Source organism: Nicotiana tabacum, chromosome 20 (assembly GCF_000715075.1).
Source record: "Nicotiana tabacum cultivar K326 chromosome 20, ASM71507v2, whole genome shotgun sequence".
In the NCBI taxonomy this organism is placed as follows: Eukaryota; Viridiplantae; Streptophyta; class Magnoliopsida; order Solanales; family Solanaceae; genus Nicotiana; species Nicotiana tabacum.
This window is the reverse complement of record NC_134099.1, coordinates 162,363,964-162,385,173: the sequence shown is the minus strand read 5'-3', so window position 1 is coordinate 162,385,173 and position 21,210 is coordinate 162,363,964. Positions and strand designations below refer to the sequence as shown.

General features: G+C 34.4%; 3 protein-coding genes across 4 annotated transcripts; 2 read left to right on the top strand and 1 right to left on the bottom strand.

Moving 5' to 3' along the window:
* The first annotated feature begins 3,377 nt into the window (after window positions 1–3,377).
* Window positions 3,378–6,097, top strand: LOC107763541 (S-adenosylmethionine synthase 2). The gene is made up of 2 exons (XM_016582029.2): window positions 3,378–3,518; window positions 4,716–6,097. The coding sequence occupies exon 2, from the start codon at window positions 4,726–4,728 to the stop codon at window positions 5,905–5,907; it is 1,182 nt and encodes a 393-aa protein (XP_016437515.2). The 5' UTR covers window positions 3,378–3,518; window positions 4,716–4,725; the 3' UTR covers window positions 5,908–6,097.
* Window positions 6,098–7,606: 1,509 nt separating this feature from the next.
* LOC107763533 (pentatricopeptide repeat-containing protein At3g06430, chloroplastic-like) lies at window positions 7,607–10,920 on the bottom strand. The gene is made up of 2 exons (XM_016582021.2): window positions 10,535–10,920; window positions 7,607–9,141 (listed from the first exon to the last, which is right to left on the bottom strand). Exons 1-2 carry the CDS (start codon window positions 10,901–10,903, stop codon window positions 7,996–7,998), a joined length of 1,515 nt encoding a protein of 504 aa, XP_016437507.1. The 5' UTR covers window positions 10,904–10,920; the 3' UTR covers window positions 7,607–7,995.
* A 4,624-nt stretch (window positions 10,921–15,544) lies between these two features.
* On the top strand, window positions 15,545–20,724 carry LOC107763528 (pto-interacting protein 1). Of its 2 annotated transcripts, XM_016582017.2 has the most exons (8): window positions 15,545–15,682; window positions 15,892–15,992; window positions 17,356–17,606; window positions 17,696–17,822; window positions 19,355–19,628; window positions 19,794–19,926; window positions 20,027–20,113; window positions 20,302–20,724. In XM_016582017.2, the coding sequence occupies exons 2-8, from the start codon at window positions 15,911–15,913 to the stop codon at window positions 20,410–20,412; spliced, it is 1,065 nt and encodes a 354-aa protein (XP_016437503.1). In that variant the 5' UTR covers window positions 15,545–15,682; window positions 15,892–15,910; the 3' UTR covers window positions 20,413–20,724. The 2 variants fall into 2 exon arrangements, with proteins under 2 accessions (XP_016437503.1, XP_075097198.1); XM_075241097.1 differs by lacking the exon at window positions 15,545–15,682 and having other exon boundaries at window positions 17,330–17,606.
* Window positions 20,725–21,210: the final 486 nt, after the last annotated feature.

Below are 21,210 nucleotides of genomic sequence, written 5' to 3'. Positions count from 1 at the left end.
GACTTGCAACTAATGTGCTTCATGATCTACAAGTGTTTTCATCACAACTCGATTCCTAAATTATAGTTTATTTTATTATTTACTGAAATCCTGTTGTTATATGATTTCCGCATATTATGACATCTTGTTCATTAACAACCTTTCCTATGTGTTGGATTCACTTGCACTTAATGTTAAGTGACTGTGTTTTAGCCTGCAAAACAGTTGTCTCTGATATTTACATCAGATAGCCATATTATTCTTCTGTTCTTATCATTCTATAGTTGGAACAATAGAAGTTACTTGACTAATCCTTGTTTTCCTAATATCTGGTAATAATTGTAGGGTTCATTTACGCACAATAGACAGTTGGACTGCCTAATGTCAGCGACGCCCAGGAAGATCAACAAACTATTCTGCTCCTCATGCTAACATAAAAAGGAGAAATAATAGTTCAGTCCTTTTCACAAGTAGAAAATTATATGTGGGCAACTTCACTTGATATGCAATTCATATTCCTTGGTATAAAATGTGTTTATGTAAGATAGTATTTTTTTACTTTTGAGAAGAGACAAAAAACCAGTAGTAACCTTACTAGTATTATGATTTATGTGAAAATGACATTCACTTGGTAGTCGTTCAAGTTAAATGCAGCCTTTTTTATTTCCAACCTCAATTTAATGGCATCCAACGTTAACAAAATCAAAGAGGATATGAGCCTTTTGTCAGGAATGAACCGAATTGAAACTAGTACAGATATGAGGAAGGAAAAAATTCTATACACTGAAATGCAAAGATTTTATACTAATAGTGTAGATTTACATGTGATAGCAAGTTAGTAATTATTTTTATTAAGTTACCAATATAGATGCTTCTCTAGTAGAATATAGAAATTATTGCATCGAATTTAAGTTTTATATATTGATGGTACAAAAAATAAAAAATAAAAAATTAAGAGTCAAAATCTACTAGAAGTGAAGCACTAACAAAATGGTATTAAGCCACATGCAGAATATAGATTCCCAAATTTGTTTAGAAAAATCTAATTTGGATGAAGTTTGGGTTGAAGATGAAATTGTGTTTGGACACACGTTTTCAAAACATATTTTTCAAATTTATTTTGAAAAACATGTATATTATTAGCAAGCGTTTGGCCATAGATTCCAAATTTATTTTGAAAAATCTGATTTGAGTGAAGTTTGGTTTGAAGATGAAAATGTGTTTGGACATACGTTTTCAAAACATATTTCCCAACTTTATTTTGGAAAAACATGTATATAATTCCCAAGTTTTGAAGTTTGGGATTTGGGATTTTGCCAAAATGTGGACAAAATTTATGGCCAAACATGAGTTTTGAAAATAAATCCCAAATTTATTTTGGCAAAACTCATGGTCAAACGGGCCTTAGTGTTTGTAAAGATTTTGGTCCAAAAACTAACGAATTTGGGATTTTGCTAAAATATAGGGAAAATTTATGACCAAACATATGTTTGCCAAATAAAATCTAAATTTATTTTGTTAAAATCTATGGCCAAACGGGTTTTAAGTTAGTTGGTGGTTGTTGGCTTTGAATTTGGTGGGGGTTGGAGTAGGGTTAGTACTTGGCAATATCAAAGTGAAAATGATGTTTTAACTTGATGACTTTGTGTCCGCTACATTTGCTATATAATAAACCTATTTCTACCTACCAAATCTGAATATACAAGATATTTTTTGGAATATATATATATATATATATATACAAAATGATGAGCAAAAAGAATCGTAATATTTCCTAGAATGATAGCTAAATATATACAAAATTGTTATAGTTTTAATTCAATCATTTCGTTAGAAGCAAAACAAGAAAAAAACAGCGAGTAAAGATTTATTTATATGAGACAAACTCATCAAATTAGATCAACAAAATCAAATGTATACTACAACAAATTTAAGTTATATGCACTTATAATTTAAAGATTTATTGCACTACTAATGTAGTTTAATCTATTATAATAAATTAGTTGTCATTTGTATCAAATTTGCCTGTTATTATCTTGTAAATATCTCGACCCAAATTTGTTTTCAATAGTGATGTCCGATAATTATGGTAGTATTTTATTTCAAACCATGTATTTTAAAACAAATGGGGGTCCCAAAAAATAGTACATTTTGAAATAAAATAAACATGTAAATATCTTCAGATTATTATGTACTAATATAAGCACTTGCATAATTGGCTTATGTAATGGTTATTTGATTTATTTCTCCCTTTACATGCACGTGAAAAAGGGAGGAAATCGACAAAGTTAATATCATCATTAATTATTAAATCACAATGGCTAATTAATGAATGGTTAATATTATTTCGAAATTAAAAAGGAACATATGGTTGTGTCCTCGTGTGCACGGCGGTATTCTTCAGCAGAAATATTATAAGTTTATTACATGAGCAATTTAAAATGTAACTTGGTAATTGTCCTTTTCTTTTCTGTGGGATTAAAGTATAATCTTCTTAATATTTGGTTTAATTTAACGTTAAGTTGAATAATGAACGTCTACGAGAAAGAGACTGCAGACGTAAACATAAAGAATATTCACATCATATTTCCCAATCATAAGCGCGGATGCATGATTTAAATTTTATGAGCTCAACTTAATTATTAGATTTTTAACATTAAACTCATTATATTTTTAAAATTATGTGTTTATATCTACTAAGATTCTTACCGGACTGACCAAAAGCAACTTGCTCTTATTTTTGTTGATGAGATTGATATAAATTAATATTTTGTAATCATAATAATTCATCTATTCCCCTACTTCATCACACAAAGAAAAAAGAAAAGAGTTTCATTTAAATGATTTTTTTTATTTTGACGAATGCTTTTTTTCCCCTCTCTAATTCCTCATTTTCTTCTTAAATTACTCCCTACTTATCCACTTTAAATTTTTCACGTCCCTTAATAAATAAGTAATTATAGTATATATTTTAAGATATAACCCCTAATAATGATAGTATTGTAAAAAGTCTTGATAAATAATTTTATAAATAAATAATTAATGATGAGGGTAAAACAATAAAAAAAATTATCTTTCTCTTGATTTGTTAAAATGAACGAGCAAAGTGAAGCTATATTTTTAATATAGTGGACAACAAAAAATGAATAGAGCGAACATTATTTACATGCTATCTTCCAAAAATAGGAATAGGAATAGGAATATATTATATAAATAAATATATTATATAAAGAAGAAAACGAGTGGACCGAACCGGAGTTAGTGGTGCGGTGGGACAAAGCCGCGTCGGTTCTATCAGATCCACCGACGGCCTTATATGCTAAATTCCTTAATACTCAACTGGCTCATCCAACGGTTCTCTCGATAACTTAGATTAATCCTAAGCCGTTGATTAAATTCCCTCACCTACCAAAAAAAATCCCAAAATGAATCTAGCCCTAATTATGAGAAAAGGGACACACTCAATTCTTCCTATATAATCTCCTCCTCCATTTCACTTCCTCCTCGCCCTTACACTACTTTCTACTGCCCCACCTAAGGTCAATCTCTCTCTTTCTCTGTATATATGTATCATTTATTGTGAATTTGTTGGTTCCGTTCGGCAAACTTAGTGATTTTGTATTTTTCTTAAGAAATTCTTTAATATGTATAAATTATTAAATTAAAATATAATAATTTAAAGGAGCTGAAATTTCAAACCGTAAATTGTAAATACTGGATCTGTCTTGGTATTGTTCAAGTATTGTAGTTGTTTTCAGTAGATCTGACTTTGTATGTGTTGAATTTAAGTCAAAGATGTAATTTTGATGACAAAACAGTGCTGTTTTAGCTCAAATTTTCCACACGTGTGTTTCATTTTTATGCAAAGGCCATGCTAATTTTTATGTGTGTGCTCTAATTTTATGAGAATGTCTGCTAATTATGGATTCAAGATTGCATTTTTTAAAATTCGCCCAAGTTCTTTTTTGTGAAAGTAGATCTCAATTATAGCTACCGTTTTGTGACAGTTTGAGTTAAAGATGCGATTTTGATGTCTCAATATGCTGCTTTAGCTCAATCTTTTCATCTCTTTGTGTCATTTCTTATGTAAAAGCCATGCTAATTTCACTGTGTTGCTCTAGTTTTATAGGATGTCTACTAGTTATGGCTTCAAGTTTACATTTTTTAACTCGACCCAGTTCATTTAAAAAAAGTAGATCTGAATTATATCATTCTTAGTGGGTTTTGGTTTGTTTTCTATATCTGCAATTTTCCTCCATTTTCTGCCAATTTAGTGGTGCTAATGTGAAATCTGTATTGTTAATATTTTAGGCCAATTAAGAACGAAGACGTATGTGTTGTGTGTCAGAAGACAGCATTTTTTTGTAGCTTTTTAGATATATGTATACTGATTTCGACGTAATTTTTGATCTTCTATATACATATATTGCTTGAGATGCTATATAACTTGAGTTCAAGAGTAGCTGCATGAGTATTAACGGGTTATATGTTGGGTTTTTTAGAAAGACTACTCTTTTCTTTTGCTTTTTATTGATACACCTTTATCTGTGCATGCTAAAGTACTCATAAGATGTAAAATTGAGTAATTTGTCTCAAACCATAAAGGTTACATTGTTGAAGCACCCTCATATTGTTCTTTGCTAATCTTACTTTAATGTCTGTCTCTTCATTCACATATAGAGTACTTCCATGGTCTTTTGCCATAGTTGCTGATGTCATTCAATTTGTCAATGCAGATTTAGAGCAATGGAGACTTTCTTGTTCACATCTGAATCAGTCAATGAGGGACATCCCGACAAGCTCTGTGACCAAGTCTCAGATGCAGTGCTTGATGCCTGTTTAGCTCAGGACCCTGAGAGCAAAGTTGCTTGCGAGACTTGCACCAAGACCAACTTGGTTATGGTCTTTGGTGAGATCACCACCAAGGCCACTATTGATTACGAGAAGATTGTACGTGACACTTGCCGGGAAATTGGATTTGTGTCTGCTGATGTGGGTTTGGATGCTGACAATTGCAAGGTCCTTGTCAACATTGAGCAGCAGAGCCCTGATATTGCTCAAGGTGTTCATGGTCATTTGACTAAGCGACCCGAGGAGATTGGTGCAGGTGACCAGGGTCACATGTTTGGCTATGCCACTGATGAGACGCCGGAGTTGATGCCCCTTAGCCATGTTCTTGCTACTAAACTCGGAGCTCGCCTTACTGAGGTTCGCAAGAACGGTACCTGTGCTTGGCTTAGACCTGATGGCAAAACCCAAGTGACTGTTGAGTACCACAATGACAATGGTGCGATGGTTCCATTACGCGTTCACACTGTTTTAATCTCCACTCAACATGACGAGACTGTCACAAATGATGAAATTGCTCGTGATCTCAAAGAGCATGTCATCAAGCCTGTGATCCCTGAGAAGTATCTTGATGAGAAGACCATTTTCCACCTCAACCCTTCGGGCCGTTTTGTCATCGGTGGACCTCATGGTGATGCTGGTCTCACTGGCCGTAAGATCATCATCGACACTTACGGTGGGTGGGGTGCTCATGGAGGTGGTGCTTTCTCAGGGAAGGACCCTACCAAGGTTGACAGAAGTGGAGCCTATATTGTGAGGCAAGCAGCAAAGAGCATTGTTGCCAATGGTCTTGCTAGGAGATGCATTGTTCAGGTTTCATACGCCATTGGTGTGCCTGAACCTTTGTCTGTCTTTGTCGACACTTATGGAACTGGGAAAATCCCTGATAAGGAAATTCTCAACATTGTCAAGGAGAACTTTGATTTCAGGCCCGGGATGATCTCCATTAACCTCGATCTATTGAGGGGTGGCAACGGCCGATTCTTGAAGACTGCTGCTTATGGACATTTTGGCAGAGATGATCCTGACTTCACATGGGAAGTAGTCAAGCCTCTCAAGTGGGAAAAGCCACAAGCTTAATTGGAATATAATCGTGTTTCACGCCTTGAGTGGTTGTGCTTACTCTAGCTTGTTGGCTTTTGTTTCACTTTTTTCTTGTTCTTTTTTATTTTTATATCTTATTATTTTTTTATGTGGTTTTAGAAATATTGTTCCAAGTTTCTTGGGTAAAGTTTGAGGATAATGGAAAATCATGGATTGAGATGTTAAAGTCTTTGCTTTTGTTATGTTTTTATAGACAGGGTTGACCTTTTTGATAAAAAAAGATTTTTATCTGTAGAGGTCTTGGTTTTGCCACTAAGTTCTAAGCACTGAGTTCTATAATCACTTGCATTCCATGAGCCAACTCTGCTATTGAATTTGCAGAGTTTCTTCTAGAAACAACCTCTACCGGGATAAGGTCTCCTTGCACTTCTTTAGACTTCACTTGTGAGATTTTACTAGATTTATTGTTGTAGTACTAGAAACGTCCACGCATGGCTAAAGTTCAAGTGTCTGTCATGAGAGAATAATGGTTGTGCTTTGCAAGTTAGAAACAAAGGCCTCCAAATGGTCACACACAATCAAGTGAGCCAAATTTCAGTAGTACATACCGAGTAACTCTGCCAATAAAGTTACTAAATATCTATGTTGGTGGGGAATGTATGTACTCGACTAGATGAAATAATTAAGGTGTACATCGATATTAAGACTCAGATTTCAACATATGACATTTCTTTTTACTATCCTTGCACCGAGTTTGTTCATGGGCATGTAGAAAGCCAATGACTTATTTTGGTATTTTCTTTAACAGATGACAAAATCAGATTTCAATTGGAACTCCACAAGCTCTCTTTATACATTATCTCCCTCTATTTTTTGCTTTGCCATAGTCCATCTGCAAATATCTGGTAGTGAGACACCAGAAGGTTTCTTGACCTCTGTTAATTCTTCTAACAGAGAAATGACATGTCATTTTGTACGATCCTTGCGGAGAAATGAGAATCTAAGTACCAGAAGAACCAGTGGATGGCAAATTTTATGCTACAGAAACTGCCACTGTATTCCCCGAACTGTACTTTTGTTTTTATAGGAAGGTCTGGAGGTCAAGCATTAAGGTTGTAGGCTAGGTGGTAGTAAAGCTTTCCCTACTTCATATCCGGGGTGCGGCGGGGTTGGATAGGGTTGATCTTAGATGGCTTGCGGTTTATGTTGAGTCCACACTATCCTTTCTGTTTATCTTAGCCTCGGGCCTTAGATACTGGTTACTGTTATTGCATGTCATTTATCTTTTGATTTTTATGCTTCTCTTACTATTTCTACGGTTTCTGTTAAAGTTACTAATGAATTGTCTTTTCTTATTTTATTTCTGTCTTCCTGAGCCGAGGGTCTATCGGAAATAGCTTCTATGCCCATCGAGGTAGGGGTAAGGTCTGCGTACTCATTACCCACCCTAGACCCTACTTTGTGTTGTTGTACTTTTGTTTTTATTTGCTTGTAGCTTTCTCTATGTTGAGGATTTTGTGTGGAGGCTTAGACATGCAAATCCACCAAATACGTGCATTACCAAAATAACTAGATGTTTCCCAAATAAAAGAAAAGTGAAGAGGGTAACTAGCACTATGAATCCATCATATAACAACAACCACCACCACCACCACCCAGTGCATTCCCACAAGTGTGGTATGGAGAGGGTAGGATATACGCAACCTTTACATCTACTGTAGAAGGGCAGAAAGGCTGTTTCCGATAATCCTTCATATAACAAAAATAGGAAAATGCTGAATTGGTATTTGAACGATAAAAAGCAACAACCAAAAAGTACAGAACAGCACAACCAGCTTGGAGCTTCAAATGCAGCATTCTTGACATAATAAAGAGCTAGCTTGGAAAACAAGACTACTGATACTAAGTCAGAGAACAAACATGGCAAATACCACATGACACTATATTGAGGTTACGCTGATACGGTAACAGTTTTCCATTCATGGCTTAGGTTCCAACTCTTCGTAAACTAACTGACAAGGCGACAGCTGAGTAATTTTATCACTCTACAGCTCAGTAGAAAACCACTAATGATGTAGCTTTGGCGCTCTAATGCATTGTCAAATTAAATTGCATATTCAGTTTTCAAGTAGGCATTAACTCTTGCTTCTCGTCACCACTAACACTGTCATTGAACTTTGAGGCAGACATCATCTGCTTTTCTTGCTCCAAATCATAGATTTTGTCTGTCATACCTTCCTTCCTATATGCATCAACCATAACAGAGTAAGTTGTGTCATCTGGTCGGCACTGCTTATCTTTCATTCGCTTGAAAACTCTCTCCATCTCCACTAAGTCCTCTGCCTTTGCACAAGCATAAATAACAGAATTGAAAAAAGAAGTGTTTTCAGGGATCTCCAACTTCCCTGCTAATTGGACAGTGTTGATCACCTTAGGAAAAAGGTCTGCATTTGCATATCCTCTAATGAGACAGCAAAATGTCTTGGTGTCAGCTCTCACGCCTTCAGTACGCATTTGATCAAATGTGTACTCCATATGCTTTGCATCACCTATATCTGAAAACGCCTCGATGACATTGTTGTAAGTTGATGTTGTCCATGGAAATGAGAGTTTACGCATGTACTCCATCACCGATGACATCTTATCATACATCCTTTTCTTCCCATAAGCACCAATAAGGATATTAAATGTTCGCGTCTCTGGATCAATACCAAAACTACGAAATTTTTCATACCATTTTTCCATCATTTCAATCTGCCCCTTGTTGCCAAATAAGCTCAGAATAGTGTTCATTGTCCATATATCAGGTCTGCTGCTCATGCTCTCAAGCATTCCTGAAAGCACTTTCTCCATTTCTTCATATTTCCCTGCCCTCCCGTAACCACTCAAGACTATATTTTGAGTGACAGTGTTAGGAACTACGGAACGTTCAGCCATTTGTTCATAAAGAGACTCAACCAGATCAAATCGGGATGCATCCACACATGCCTTAATTAATATACTGTATGTATAAACATCTGGCTGACAATGAGGGAGCTCGATCATCCGGTGAAGAATAGTAAATGCCTTGTCAATTATGTTGCTTCTACAGTAAGCACCAACCAAGGCTGTATAGAATTCTGTAGTGGGTTCCAATCCCTCTTCAATCATTGTGTCAAAAAGTTGCTGTGCTTGCCCTGGCTGCCCGCATTTCCCAAGAAGAACAAGAAGCTTCATGTACGTACTTTCTTTCAATTGATAAAAGGGTTGTTCCTTTAACATTTTAAATACCTAGACGCAAAAAAGCAACTATATTGAAACATCCAATTGGCAAAACACCAGCAATAGAAGTACCAAAGAGTTACAATGCAAGAGATGTTGGAATTCAAGCCTAAAAATCAATGAGGTGCAATAAATTTACCTCGAAAAGAAAAAGAAAACAGGTACCCTTCCATTTACCTCTGCGCTTTTCGCGGATACGGGGTGCGAGGAGAACTCATGTGTGCAAAAAATGCAAGGTAAATACTTTGAAAACTCAGAAAAGTGATACTTTCCTGGTTTAATTTATTTGATAGTGAAAATTCTCCAAACAAAGAGCTTAAGGTACTCAGGGTGGTCCTAAATGAAGCGATTACTCCAGTTTTGGAAAGTATATAGGCTGGAAAGCATCTCATTATTCACGGATAAGTTATTAGATAAAAGAAAAATAAGATATCCATTAATGTTCCACACAGAAAATGGTTCTGAATTTCGCCAAGGTGGATGCAGAAGGTAATGAGAAAACTGGATATTTGCTAAAATTAGGAGAATAATAATAATAATAATAATAATAATAATAATAATAATAATAATAATAATAATAATAATAATAAAAATAATAATAATAATAATAATAATAATAATAATAATAATAATAATAATAATAATAATAATAATAATAATATAGGAGTGAGAGGTAGGTATTTAGAAAGAATGAAGCTAGGTAACTGCATTAAGCAATGGAGAGGATAACAAGATCAAATGCATTATGTTTTGAAGATATTATAGGTCTTTTAAGAAAACTTCCGACCTTCTTAATTCAGGTCTACACGATGAGACTGGCCATCAGCCCACAATTGGGTGCCACCCGCCGTGAGTAGTGGTGGTTTGACTAGTTTGTCCGATGGCTGTAGTTGGTCATTAATTGAGTGTGCGGAAAATGCTGGTCGTTACTGAAATTGGGCCACTTCAGCTTTTGGACCAACTCCACTAACGGGCTCTGATGCGCTCAAACAAAGACAACCCCGCAACCACACAAGCAAGAACTCCACTCCGCTCAGAGATGCCCAATCTCACAAATCTATAAACCAGGGCCGGAACTTTCATAGCCATTGTTCCATTTTAGCATCAATAATCATGTAATATTGCACCTATAAACTGGTTTTAGCTTACTTTATTTCTCAATTAAAAGAATAAAAAAAAGTATCTTTACGATAAATTGACTAGTAACATGTCTTCAAAAATCAAATATACACAATCAATTGCTTAAAAAAATGAGGGGGTAGAGGATATGCAGGGGTTTAAGAGAAAAAAGGTTTTTTTTTTTTTGCGGGGGGGGGGGGGGGGGGAAGATATACACAAAATTTAACAAGGATATAGAAAAAAGTAAAATCAAGAAATGAAAGGGATAGTAGCAAGAACTAACCTGAAGCGCTTGAAGCCATTGTTTTTTATCAATATGATCAGAGAGAGCTTCAGTAACAGTATTAACCCAAGCTGTAGCATTATTTTTTCTGTCCAATTTTTTCTTAATATTCTTAATAGGTGTTCTTTTCTTGTTATGGGACCCAGTTTGTTCAGTAAAACCAGGATATTCACCTTGTTTCCAGTGCTTTTTCTTTGGAAATGCCACTGAAAAAGAAGTGGCGCCGGCGGCGGTGATAGTGAGTGGCTGCCGGAAGTGGAAGAGACGGCGAAGGTTACCGCCGGCGGGAGGAAGTAGAGCTGAGGAAAAGAGAGAAGATGAGGAAGATAAAGAAAAGGAATTGGTTGTCATTTTTTTGTCTATTGTCATTTGTGCCTGGGCCTAAACTGCCCTTTTAATAGTGACAAGTAAATAGTGCGATAAATTTAAAAATAGCGAGATTTATCACTGGTCGTTGAAAAATAGCCAAGTTTCAAAAGTTATCGAAATTTAGCCACTTTAAATCTGAGCGAAAATACTGTTCAAAATCCGGAAAAATACACCCGTAAATTTTACGGGAGTTCCAACATAAGTATGCTTACGGGAGTTCCAGGATAACTATGCTGGAATTCCCGCAAATTTTACGGGAGTTCAAGCATAATTATGCTGGAACTCCCGCAAATTTTACTGGAATTCCAGCAAGTATAATTGTCCAGTATAATATACTGGAGTTTGGAGCACTGGTGCTCCAGTCTCCCGCAAATTTTACAGGAGTTAGCAAAGTGTACCGGTCCAGCATAATATGCTGGAGTTCGTACACAAATGCACCAGAACTCCCGTATATTATACTGGACCGGTCCCTATTGCAGCAAAATAGTGGCTATTTTTCATTGACCAGTGTAAAAACTGGCTATACCATGATATTTTAACGTAAATAATAGTCCCTCCATCTTAATTTATGTGACATAATTTAAATTAATACAAAATTTAAAATAATAAGAACTTAGGATTTTATGATTTTGGGCATCATAGTAGCTTTTTGTTAATGGTAAAGAAGTTAAAATTATAAAAATATGTCAATCTTTTTAGAGCGGATTAATAAGTAAATAATATAACGTAAATTAAAACAGAAAAAGTATAGGATATTGAGAAAAAAAATTTCGGGACCAAGGGCCTTTTTTTTTCTTTTTTTTTGGGGGGGAGGGGGGAAGGGAATTTGGTGCTCATTTGTATTAATATAGAATTGCATTTGTAAATAAAACATAGAAAATTCTTGTAAAGTCATTTTATTCTATTCAAATTGTAAGCGGATATAAAATATCATTTCCTCCCTAATTTCACCTATTTGTCTAAACTCTTAAGTAATTCTGACACTAAATTTAAATAATTATACCTACCTTAAAATACATAACTAATACACCTGGTACTTGAACTCTTAACCAACTTTCAGTTAAGATATTTTACCACGTGGCATTCTAATACTGGATTGTTTGTCTTCACCCGTTGATGTAGGTCGTCACATGATGAATCGTGTTAATATCTTGTATCTCCTTTGTTTTTCGACAGAATCCGTCTTAGATTTGCCGGTGCTTCAGATCGGCCATTTTCTGTATACGATTAGTTAACATAATACCCTTTCATGACTCCTCCTCGTTTAAGAGACTCGTAATTCGGATTATACTCGTTAAGTACCTATTCTTTATCCTTTGAACTGTATAGATATGTAAAATTCTCATCAAACATCCATTGACAAGGTTCTGGATCTGTAACACATTGATAATCTGATCGAAATGCCACAAAAGTTCCCATATTTGTGGAGCAATTGAACATTGTAGCAGTAGGAAAAACTCTTCTAATATTTACTTTGAAACTGAATTCTTGATTTGACATCAAATGATTTAATGGAAAACTGTCATCAAAAGAAAAACATCGAATGGTAAGGTAATTTGTGTGGTTGTTTTTTACCACCACCAATTTTTCATTTGGAAGTCTACTTGTGGCTTCAATATTTGAGAAAATATTGATGCAAAAAAATATGAATATTGTAACGGTGACGGTTTTCATGATGTAAATGTTCGGTGCAGATAAATTTTTATCGTTCTTTTTCTGGGTTCTTGTCTCTTTTCTTGAATTTCCTTCCTGAAATATAATAATATAAAAAGAAATTTAGAAAAAGAAAAAAATGCATAGTCAATTTATTAGTATTTTTTGATTATTTGTGATATAAGAAAGTCAAGAAAAAAATCTAAAAATTTTTATGTCAAAAGGAGGATAGGAATTATAATTGCAGAAGTTCATTGAAGAATGATGCAAAAATATCATTTCATATATGATTCAAAAGGGATTTAAGTGAATTTACTTTATCGAAAAAATTATACTATGAAAAAGTTTTTAGAATATCGGTAAAATTTATTCAAACATCTTACTCGGTTACTGAATTTGAATTCCAGGTTTAATAATTGTTTCATTTGTCGAAATTCTTTTATTAAAATTTCTAATTCCGTCACTGATAATCAGTCCCTTGTAGAAATGTAAGGAAGATTTATCAAGATTTAATCAAATTGCATTTGAAGGCTAATTCATTGCATGTATAATAAGAAAATATTTACCTTTATTTCTTTGCTGTAATGGAAGGAAAATTCTATTCTGATTTAATTCCTTCAAAGCTGAATTTTCTTAAGGGTTTTTTAAGTGAGAAACTTAATTTCTTGTTTTTTTTTGGATGATTAAACATTTCGATTATTGAAGCTATTTATAGATTTGACAATAGGGACAAGAATTCTTTTGTGCATATTCGAATCTTTTAGTACTATTTTTATGTTTTTACTATTTTTAAGCCTTTGAGAGAGTTTAAATTTTCCAATTTAGATATTTACATAATTACAACTTTCTATATTTGCGCATAAGGAATAATTACGTAACTCGCGAGTTTCCAAAAGAGGTGTTTAATTGTTGGAAATTTTGTAGAAATGCCCCCTTTGTAGAGTCCGGAACTGAAATAACGCAAAACAATTATTTTTGTCACGGAAATTAAAGAGTCTAAAATGAGAATTTGTTTTTTGCGAGGCAAAAACTGAAATAATACAATTATTCTTAAGTTTTCCACAAACAAACGCCTATGTATTACTGAAATAACGCAAAAAGTACGATAGCCAAAAAGTATATAAAATTTGTATATTTTTTGTATATAACTTACAGAATATATATATATATATATATAAAATATAAAATTTTATATATTTTTTCGACTATTATTTTACATGAGCTATACAATGTTATTTTTCCAAAATTATTTTTGTGACAAAATACACATAACACATGTATTTCGTGCACTATAATTAACGTGTAAAGACCAAATTTCAATAATTTATTTATATCCTTGATGTGAGAAAATTATGTTGTATTTGTCCTTGAGCTTCAATTTAAAATGAGTGAACTTAATATGTTCAAATTACACGAAAAAAGGTCCTTATTTTATCCGTCAATCTTTAACTTTGGTCTAAAGTTACTTACAAGTTTGAGCTCCGTTTGAGGTCAAGAAAAAAGAAGAAGATATTTTCCTAACAAGGGTAAAATTCGACAAAAAATGTAACCAAAAATAAAGTTATTTAATTTCTATTAATACATGGTTTGTCAAATATAATTATATTAAAGAAAACGGAAAGGCCTAAGCCTAACAGCTTGTTTGGACGGTTGTTACTTATTGTATTGTATCAAATTGTTACTTTAAATACGATGTTTGTTTTGGTTGTTACTTAAATTTTATTATATCGTATCGTTAAATCCGTCGTTACGTAATGACGAAATATGTCACTTTATGTAACGATTGATTTGGTGAGGTTGCATCGTTATCTTGTCTTTTTCTCTCATCTCACCCTTCCTTATTATTAAATAATTTTATTTTATCATTTACCCTACCTTTTTATATTATCAATTTACCCCATATTATAATTTTTCTTTATAATATTGTAAGTTTATTCTTCATATTGCTACTGTGTGATATCATGAAACAACAACAAATGATACAATCCATCCAAACATTATATTCATCACACGATACAGTATGTTATAATAATATTATGAAACGATGTGTAACAACTAGGGGTGTACATGGACCGGGTTGATTCGATTTTTATCAAAACCAAACCAAACCAATTATATCGGTTTGGATTGGTTCAGTTTTGTCGGGTTTTCGGTTTTTTTTGTTACATGTATATTATTTCAATCTTACTTTTTTAAAATTATAGATAAAGTTTTGATAAGTGAATATATGTTTAGTAAATATAGAAAAAATTGACAAACATATGATCTATTAAAATATTCTAATGAGAGAATTTTTTTAATAACACATGATAGTTATTTTCTTAGTCGTCTAACAATAATTTTTCGTTAATTTACGCTTTCAAGGTTAATACATGAGAGGATTCCAAATATTTCTATATTTTCTAAAGAAAAATTACTATAAAGTCTTTAAAATATAAATAAAATCTATATATTTATATGTCGGTTTGGTTCGAGTTTTTTACTCAATACCAAATCAAGTCAAACCAAACCTAATCGGATTTTTTAATCGATTTGGTTTGGTTTTCCGGTTTGGTGCGATTTTCCGATTCGATATATATTTATATGTCGGTTTGGTTCGAGTTTTTTACTCAATACCAAATCAAGTCAAACCAAACCAAATCGGATTTTTTAATCGATTTGATTTGGTTTTCCGGTTTGGTGCGATTTTCCGATTCGATTCAAACAGCCGTTGTTACAACCATCCAAAGAAGCTGTAAATGGAGTTACCAAAAAAAGAATGTGTTAATTCCATTCCATTTACAGCAAAAACAGTGTGTGTGTGTGCGCAAAGTACAAACACTTTTTATCTTATGTGTCAGTGCATGTGTAAATAAAAAAGAAGAGCCCAAGTCAAGGGTGGATGACAGAGACGCACCAACTAGCCAACATTATTCTTTTCCACACTGTTTATTCTTTTACTATACTACTAATAATAATAATTTTAAAAAAAAATAATTTATAATATTTGTGTATTACTTGTAGTACTTTTCTCTTATAGCGTGTTACATTGTGTTTTGATTACTCTCTTCTTCCTTTATTGCTCTCTCAGTTCACACATTTTCACAACATTAATTTCCAAGAACGTTACATCTGTTGCAGAATATTGTAAGAACTTCTAATTTCTGCTCTTTTTTGCGGATTTTCTAAAATTCTGTAGGTATATAAATCTTGGGTTTCTTTCAATTTTTGTTTATTTTTTGAAAAAAAAAGGGGGCGACCTATTTTAAAAGATTGTTTTTTTCTTCAATTTTTGTTCAAGACTCTTTGAATTTGTTAAAAAATGAGGGTTTTTTAAGTTGGTTGTATTTTTGCAGAATTTTGTTGAAAAGAAGTATGAGCTGCTTTAGTTGTTGTGAGGAGGATGAAATGCACAGAGCTGCTGATAATGGGCCATTCATGTCACACAATTCAGCTGGTTAGTTTCCTCCATGTACTTTGTTTCCATTTCCATTATATTTTTTCTGTGGAAATTTGCTCAAATAGAGCTGAATGAATATAAGATGATTTATATAGCTGACCAAATTAGTTAGGATTGTGCATAGTAGTAGTAGTTATTGTTGTAGCAATAGCCCCTCTAAGACTTAGCTGACCTTGGCTTAGAGATTGTTGCATAGTAGTAGTAGTAGTAGTAGTAGTTGTAGCAATATATCGCCTTAACTAAATTAGTTTAGGACTGAGGCTAGTAGTAGTAATTGTCATAGCAATATCCCCTCTAAGCCTTAGCTGATCTTAGCTTAGAGATTGTTGCACAGTAGTAGTAGTAGTTGTAGCAATATATCGCCTTAACTAAATTAGTTTAGGACTGAGGCTAGTAGTAGTAATTGTCATAGCAATATCCCCTCTAAGCCTTAGCTGACCAAATTAGCTTAGGATTGTGGTAGTAGTAGTTGTAGTTGTTGTTGTTGTAGCAGTAGCCCCTCTAAGCCATAGCTGTCCTTAGCTTAGAGATTGTTGCATAGTAGTAGTAGTTGTTGTAGCGATATCGCCTTAGCTGACTAAATTAGTTTAGGATTGAGGCTAGTAGTAGTAATTGTCATAGCAATATTCCCTCTAAGCCTTAGCTGACCAAATTAGCTTAGAGACTGTTGCATAGTAGTAGTAGTAGTTGTAGCGATATAACCTTAGCTGTCTAAGTTAGTTCACGATTGAGGCATAGTAGTAATTTTGTTGTAGCAATATCCCCTCTAAGCCTTACCTGACCTTAGCTTAAAGTTGATGCATAGTAATAGTTGCTATTATAGCAATATCGAGCGAGCTGACTAAATTCGTTTAGTATTGAGGCATAGTAGTAGTAGTTGTTCTAGTAATATCCCTTCTAAGCCTAGGAGTTCTTGGAGGAATTACCCTCTCACATTAGAGGTTTCAGATAAGGGAAAGGTTGGGGAAGTGGGGTTTGGTGTCGGGACTTCTAGGGATATGGTGTATGCTTATTTTGCTTAGTGAGAAATCCCCGAGGGCTAGACGCTAGGGTTGGGGTGAATACTTGAACATTGGGAATTTATTTTATTGTTGAAATTGGAAGAAACTGTTGAAACTCTTTACTTGGGTATCAATAAATTGGAAGCTCAAAGATTTAGTATGTTTGTATTTGATGCTTCGTGATCGCGTTCCAATTGAATCGTTGAGAATTGATAAATGATCATGTAAAATGTTCTAGCCTTTGGTTGATTGCTTGGGATTTTAGCTATTATTTTTGGCCCTTTTCTTCATCTAATATCCTGCTTTAATTCTATGAACTTTTTATTTCCATAGAATCCTAACTGGAGAATATTTCATAGGCAACAATGGAGGTCAGCGTGCCACAGAAAGTGCACAAAAAGAGATGCAGACTGTGAACATCCAGCCCATTGCTGTTCCTTCCATTGCTGTTGATGAGTTGAAGGACATCACCGATAACTTTGGTACGAAATCTTTGATAGGTGAGGGATCATATGGAAGGGTATACCATGGTGTCTTGAAAAGCGGCAGGGCTGCAGCCATTAAAAAGTTAGACTCGAGTAAGCAGCCTGATCGAGAATTTTTAGCTCAGGTTAGCTCCTCCGTATTATCTTTTATTTGACTATGTCAAATTGCACATACCTTGGTAACCTTGCCTAGAGATGACGCATGTAATTACAGGTCTCAATGGTCTCAAGACTAAAAGATGAAAATGTGGTTGAATTGCTCGGTTATTGTGTGGATGGCGGTCTTCGTGTGCTAGCCTATGAGTATGCCCCAAATGGATCTCTTCATGACATTCTTCACGGTAAGTTTGCTATAAACTCTATCGGGACCAAGTTTTAATCCTTACCTTCTCATTAGGGGTGGGCAACTTTGGGCAAACCCGAAATCCAAACCGAAATCCGAAGTTCTTGGATTTTTGGTTTGGATTTTCGGATTATGGATTGGATTTTGGATTTAATTTTTAAAATTTTTGGATTTCGGATTGGATATTGGATTTGGTACTTTGAATTTTTGGATATCCGAAAATCCAAAATTCTTATACTTTATATTTAGTCCATTATCCATATGTCAATAGTTATAAGTTCAATACCCTACATCATATATGTTCAATATTAATTACTAAGTTATTATGAGAATACTTTCTATTTGGACATGGTTTTACTATTTCTACTTCTTATCTGACGTATTAACGTCTCTATTGTATTTTTTATATAATAATTTTATTACTTTAATATTTCATTTGGATGACTGCGGTGAGAATGAAGAACTTTTCAGGCAATTTAACATGAGTACTTCATTTGGATATTCATTTTTGTAAAAAGAAGAAACATCTCAACTTATAAGCTCAAAACCGAAAATCCAAAATATCCAAACCGATTAATCCGAAACCGAACTTAAAAAATCCGATCCAATCCGAACTTATTTGGATTGGATTTGGATTGTCATTTCGTCAATCCGAAAACTGAAAATCCAAACCGAAATTTCATACGCAATCCGAACTGCCCGAACGCCCACCCCTACTTCTCATTAGTACTAAAACCTGTAGATTTATCCATAATTCTTTGTGCATTTGGTTCCTCAAGCCGAGATGAGTCAAATTTTTTGGCAAATCCCAAGAACTCGTCTCCGTAGCTTGTGTTTGGAATTTATTGCTATTCAATCCAACTATGTCTAAGTACATTTCAGACTCCACTTTAAGTACTTCATTAATGCGCCGTGCAGTAAAAGACCCCCTTATTAGTGGCCAATACATGCTTCATCCCAAATTCTAAAGTTCTTTTTTAAAGCATTCTCTGACATGTATAATGAAAGTTTTTTGTGAAGTTCCATATTTAAGAGTGTTTGGACCTACGATATCTTCAAAGGACCTTGCTTATTAAGAATCCATCAATTTTTCTTTATTCTTTTTGCTTTTTGTTGTATATAATTCTCTTTTAAAAATATACTCCATCTCAATTCCCATTAACCATGGTTTGGATAAACACTAAAATATAAGAAATTAGTTTTGAAGTTGTTGAAAATTGGTTTAAGAGAAGTATGGGTAGCCCTTTAAAATTTAATTGGTAAATTGGATTGATCAAAGTCCAACAGTTGTATAGAATATTTGTTTTCCATCTCAAAAAAGGAAAAGAAATAGTTGTATAGAATACTATGACTTGTAGGTTTGTGTTGAACATTTCTTCTGTATGTATGGCCAATCTGACAGAGAGAATTGGAACTTTCCGTTGATGTTTATTTTTCTGTGTGTGGCCAATCATGCTTCTTTTACAACCTTTTGTAACATATTTTGTTAATTTGCTGCAAAATGCATAATTTTTCAGTTTGTGATTGCAGGAAGAAAAGGTGTGAAGGGTGCGCAGCCAGGTCCAGTATTGTCATGGGCTCAACGAGTTAAAATTGCAGTTGGGGCTGCAAGAGGACTGGAGTACTTGCATGAAAAAGCGCAGCCTCATATCATTCATCGTGATATTAAATCTAGCAACATTTTGCTCTTTGATGATGATGTCGCTAAGATAGCGGATTTTGATTTATCAAATCAAGCCCCTGATATGGCAGCTCGTCTTCATTCCACACGTGTTCTAGGAACCTTTGGTTATCATGCACCGGAGTGAGTCCATTTCTGGTTGCATAATACAAATAATCAACAGGCTTGGTTAATTTATTATAAGTTGATCTTCCCCGTGACTAATCTAATATTGAACTGAAAGTATTATTCATTTTTATGCTGATGGAATTTCCAACGCCCGCGTTCACCCTCATCCCTGTGTTGCAGATATGCAATGACTGGTCAGTTGAGTTCAAAGAGTGATGTTTACAGCTTTGGTGTTGTGCTACTGGAACTACTTACTGGCCGTAAACCTGTAGATCATACATTGCCACGTGGGCAACAGAGTCTTGTAACTTGGGTATAGCCTTCTAGATTTTCACATGATTTATCTGATACAGTATTTTTCAGTGGAGTAGTTCATTTTGATTTTTTATTGATTTAAACACCACCGCAAACAGGCAACGCCAAGACTTAGTGAAGATAAAGTGAAGCAGTGTGTTGATGCTAGGCTAAATACAGAATACCCACCCAAGGCAGTCGCAAAGGTATGTGCGCTGAAACAAAAAATTCTTGCTTAATGAAAGTATGTATTCCTATCTTTGCGACCAAAGTATGTCAATTAGTAACCAAAGGAGCATCTGAATCAGCTTTAGATGAAACATTTCGTTATATTCTATGATTTCTGTTTGATTTTCATCATCTCCATTTTCTTACATCTCCAATGCTGAAACAGATGGCTGCAGTTGCTGCCTTGTGCGTGCAATATGAAGCTGATTTCCGCCCAAATATGAGCATTGTAGTAAAGGCTCTTCAGCCTCTGTTGCCTCGACCTGTACCAAGTTGAACATCAAGCTTGTGAATTTTCTCCATTCTCCAGCCTTTACATCATGATCACAATATTAGTGGTCGCCTAGGAAACTACTGCACATTAGTGTCCCCCCCCCCCCCCCTCCTTGTTCTGTTGATTGTATGCCAAAGAACTATTGTATATTTGCAGTAATGAAAAATGGCTTTGCATATTGATTTTCATGGGTTCTGTTGAGGTGTATCAAACCACCAGTTATAGGAGACAATCACTGGAAAAGGAAAGCTATAAACTGCAGATTGTATTTTAGCACTGATTTCATATGTATTACAGTTTGTCCTTATGGTGCCATCTTATCATTTCAATTTCTTGAGAAGATAATTACTGTCTATTTGTGTTTAGAGGATACTTATCATGCAACTTGCAATAGTGTCCCCCCCACCCACCCCCACAACACACAGATACCCCCCAAAGTTGCAGGAACATCTTGAGTTGATGCATTTGAAATGAATCATATTTTACCTTGACAAAATTAATCATACAAGAGGTAGTGTTGCCTAGTGGTAAATTGAGATGTGATAAAAACTATGGGAGACGAGAGTTTAAATCCCATCAGAGACAAAAAAAACAAGACGGGTGATTTCTTCCCGCCTATATAAAAGCTTTGGATGGCGAAATTATCCGGCAATTATGTTGGTGAAAGGTAATAGGTATTCAGTGACAGTTGAGGTACGCGCAATTTGACTAGATGTCCACCATTATAAAAGGACAGCCCGGTGCACAAGACATTCCGCGTTCACGTAGGGTCCGGATAAGGACCGCACCCCAAGGGGCATG

Bases quoted from the DNA above. Each gene is read 5' to 3' on its own strand.
- LOC107763533 (XM_016582021.2), bottom strand. From the start codon at position 10,903: ATGACAATAGACAAAAAAATGACAACCAATTCCTTTTCTTTATCTTCC. The intron at 9,142-10,534 runs GTTAGTTCTTGC...TTTTGCGTCTAG, and splicing joins AATGGCTTCAAGCGCTTCAG to GTATTTAAAATGTTAAAGGA.
- LOC107763528 (XM_016582017.2), top strand. From the start codon at position 15,911: ATGAGCTGCTTTAGTTGTTGTGAGGAGGATGAAATGCACAGAGCTGCT. The intron at 17,607-17,695 runs GTTAGCTCCTCC...ATGTAATTACAG, and splicing joins ATCGAGAATTTTTAGCTCAG to GTCTCAATGGTCTCAAGACT. The intron at 19,629-19,793 runs GTGAGTCCATTT...CCTGTGTTGCAG, and splicing joins TTTGGTTATCATGCACCGGA to ATATGCAATGACTGGTCAGT.
- LOC107763541 (XM_016582029.2), top strand. From the start codon at position 4,726: ATGGAGACTTTCTTGTTCACATCTGAATCAGTCAATGAGGGACATCCC.